The sequence below is a fragment of the Habropoda laboriosa genome, unplaced genomic scaffold (genome assembly GCF_001263275.1).
Source record: "Habropoda laboriosa isolate 0110345459 unplaced genomic scaffold, ASM126327v1 scaffold106, whole genome shotgun sequence".
In the NCBI taxonomy this organism is placed as follows: domain Eukaryota; kingdom Metazoa; phylum Arthropoda; class Insecta; order Hymenoptera; family Apidae; genus Habropoda; species Habropoda laboriosa.
In genome coordinates, this window is record NW_017100224.1 from 516,079 (window position 1) to 519,156 (window position 3,078).

Genomic DNA, 3,078 nt, shown 5'->3' on the forward strand with positions numbered 1-3,078 from the left:
ATTCGATATTTGCTTTTTTCAGTCCTGAATATTTTGAAAACATTTGTTTTACTCATTCTGTTTATAAAATATAAGCATTTCAATAAAACAAGTATTGTAATCTAAATAATTTGTAAAAACTTATCAAAAATGTCACTTTCTAAAAATAAAATTTTTACAAATTTTTAATAAATTCAAGGAACAGGAGAAGGAGGTGGTGGTAGTGGGCTGAAATATGTAGAAGATCGTGAACTAGGAGAAGGAGGGCAACTAATTCCAGCATCACTCTGGTAAACAGATCTTGGAGTAGGGGGTGGAGGATAAGGTTCGCTTTCATATCGATATCTTGCTGGATAATTGCTGTCTGATTCATCACAAACATCCGTGCTACAAGGTGTTGGAGGTGGGGGTTGATTTATGCTTCTGTAATGTCTATAAGGTTTGTACCTAGATGCATTACTACTTGAACACCTGGTAGAATTCGCTGTTGTGGCTGGACTTGGAGGGGGATTTAATGTTTCTTGCGGATAACCTCCTGTGGAACTATCTCGAGTTGAACTTGACGCTCCTTGAATTACAATTTTCATTATTGTAGTTTTGAGTATTATAAATATTTTATTCTATTTTTATTAAGAACTTATTGAGTAATGTATACATATTGGTATATGCACTATATTTTTGTTATATGTTTTAAATATTTTTATATTTACATTATATTTTATTGTGCTGTTTTTTGTATTGTATTGTATTACATACAGGGTGAGTCCTCCTAACATGACGACCTCATGTTAGTTTGTAAGTAATGAACTTACCAGTAATGTGACTTCGATCGTAACTTGATCCTATACTGCTTCCATTTAACATTGACATCCTTACAGTCTCCATTCCCATTTTCAAATCTTTTCTACAATTTTTTTGTGCAAACATTGGTTTTGCTAATCTGGTTGGTTTTGGTGATAATGGATCTCCAGCTGAATCGTGTAAAATATCTGGCAATTCTTCATTATTTATAAATTTCCTTCTACAATAATAAAATCCAAAAGCAATTGCAGCAACTGTTGCAATTAATCCAATAGGTACAATAATAACGTAAGTAATTTTTCCAGATTCCAATGAATTATTTTCTTGTCGAGGATTGTTTGCAGGTGTACATGCAGATGCAAGTTCGTCACTTCCATCAGCACAATCATCCCAACCATCACAGAGAGCTGAACCAGAGATGCAAACACCATTTCCAATGCATTGAAATTGACCTGGACGACAACAATGAGCTTCATCCAAGCCATCATGACATTGAGGTGTTCCATCACACACCCAAGACATATCTGAAAAAATTTAATATTATTTTATACAGACAATTTTACTATTTTAGATTGATAGTTGAAATAATTATTTTATTTTCATTAATTTGATATTAGATGATTTTACCAATACAATGACCACTTTGACACTTAAATTGTTCACGACTACAAGTTGGACAACCCAATTCATCACTTCCATCGGGACAGTCTGTTTGACCATCACATTTCCATGTCGCGGGTATACAATCTTTTGCCACTGCAGAACTAGGAGCAGTACACGTAAAATGATCTGTTCCACAGGCTGGTGCAGCTCTACAGGTTTTTTCATCTTCAGATAAAACCAAAGATTTTGGACAAGAACATCTAAAAACAGCAGTTCTTTAATTTTTTTTATAAATATCAATTTTGCTATATTTATAGTTAAAAACTCCATACAAATAAAAAGAATATTTGTATTATTTAACTTTTACTCTTACCTAGAAGAAGTAGTTCCAATACAAAAATGTGAACATCCTCCATGATCCAGAAAAGGGCTACAAACGTGCTTTTTCATTAAATCATCTTGTGGAGTGTTTATTGTAATTAAGTCTGTAAGCACTTTATTCATAATTACTTTTCTTCCGTTTCCAGATTTATTGATGCGTTCTAAACTCGATGTTTCTCTATCAAACCAATAAATAAAGTCAAGAAATACAGATAAATAAACAGTTGATCCTTGTCCAACAGGAGAAACCAAAATTCTTCTATTCTTTCCATCAAAATCAGCACATTCAATTTGATTTCCATGTGCCCAATATACAATATTTGTAACTGTATTTATTGCAATGCCTGTTGGTTGTTCAAGATCAGTTGCTATTACAATTCTTTCTTTTCCATCCATTTTACTACGCATTACTCTCATCTTTCTTCCAATATCTGTCCAAAAAAGTAGTCTCCTTTCTGAATGTATTGCAATATTCCTTGGTTTCTCTCCATCACCTTTAACTACAACACCTAAAGTAGATCCATTGTCAAGTTTTGTAACATTGATTGCATCGTTTATGGCACATGACCAGAACAGCAATCTTCCTAAAGAATCTAAAGCAAGATCCACTGGATGTCCAGAACTTCCAGAGACCATAATACTGGAATGTGTTTTGTTTTCTAAAGTCTTCCTAATAGATAAGGTTCGACCATCTATCCAATAAATGTGTTGAGTTATGGGATCAAATTCTATAGATCGTACATTTTTTAGACCTTGAATTCGAAGAACTACATCTGGACAATCACTAGTATCAGGAAGAAAGCGAAAAATCGCATTGCGTAAACTATACATCATAAAGATTTTTGGCGCTGTGAAAGAAATACATTACCATATTTAAAATAAATTATTGTAAATAATACATTATTAAGTTAATAATTTAACATTTATAAATTAGATCTTTCTAAACTATCCATATATAAGATATTACATAAAGTACAAAAGAGATTGATATAATGAAATATTTCTGGAATTGCAATTCAAATTTCAACAAACTTATATATACTAACCAATACAAGTTTTATTATCCTCTGCCAAATGATAATGAGTAGGGCAACCACATTTGAAAGAATTAGATACACTTTCATTTTCTTCGGGCAAAGCAATGCAAAGATGACTGCAATTTCCATTTTTTAATGCACAAGGATTCCATCCTGCTTGCCTGGAAGCATGGAAGACTAACAAATCCGTCACAGATTCTAACTTATTATGTATCTTTATTCTGTTTGCACCTGTAGTTTTATTAGCTTTCTCTATATCACCTATAGATTAAACAAC

At 32.4% G+C, this 3,078-nt stretch overlaps 1 protein-coding gene across 1 annotated transcript in view; it reads right to left on the minus strand.

The window, feature by feature from the left end:
- Positions 1 to 173: 173 nt before the first annotated feature.
- Positions 174 to 3,078, minus strand: part of LOC108571096 (low-density lipoprotein receptor-related protein 6) — an 8,962-nt gene continuing 6,057 nt past the window's right edge. The window contains exons 6-10 of the mRNA XM_017933070.1: positions 2,811 to 3,062; positions 1,757 to 2,612; positions 1,408 to 1,643; positions 792 to 1,304; positions 174 to 547 (exon numbers count right to left, since the gene is read on the minus strand). Of these exons, the coding sequence (XP_017788559.1) occupies positions 174 to 547; positions 792 to 1,304; positions 1,408 to 1,643; positions 1,757 to 2,612; positions 2,811 to 3,062 (2,231 nt within the window). The remainder of the gene's footprint in view (positions 548 to 791; positions 1,305 to 1,407; positions 1,644 to 1,756; positions 2,613 to 2,810; positions 3,063 to 3,078) is intronic.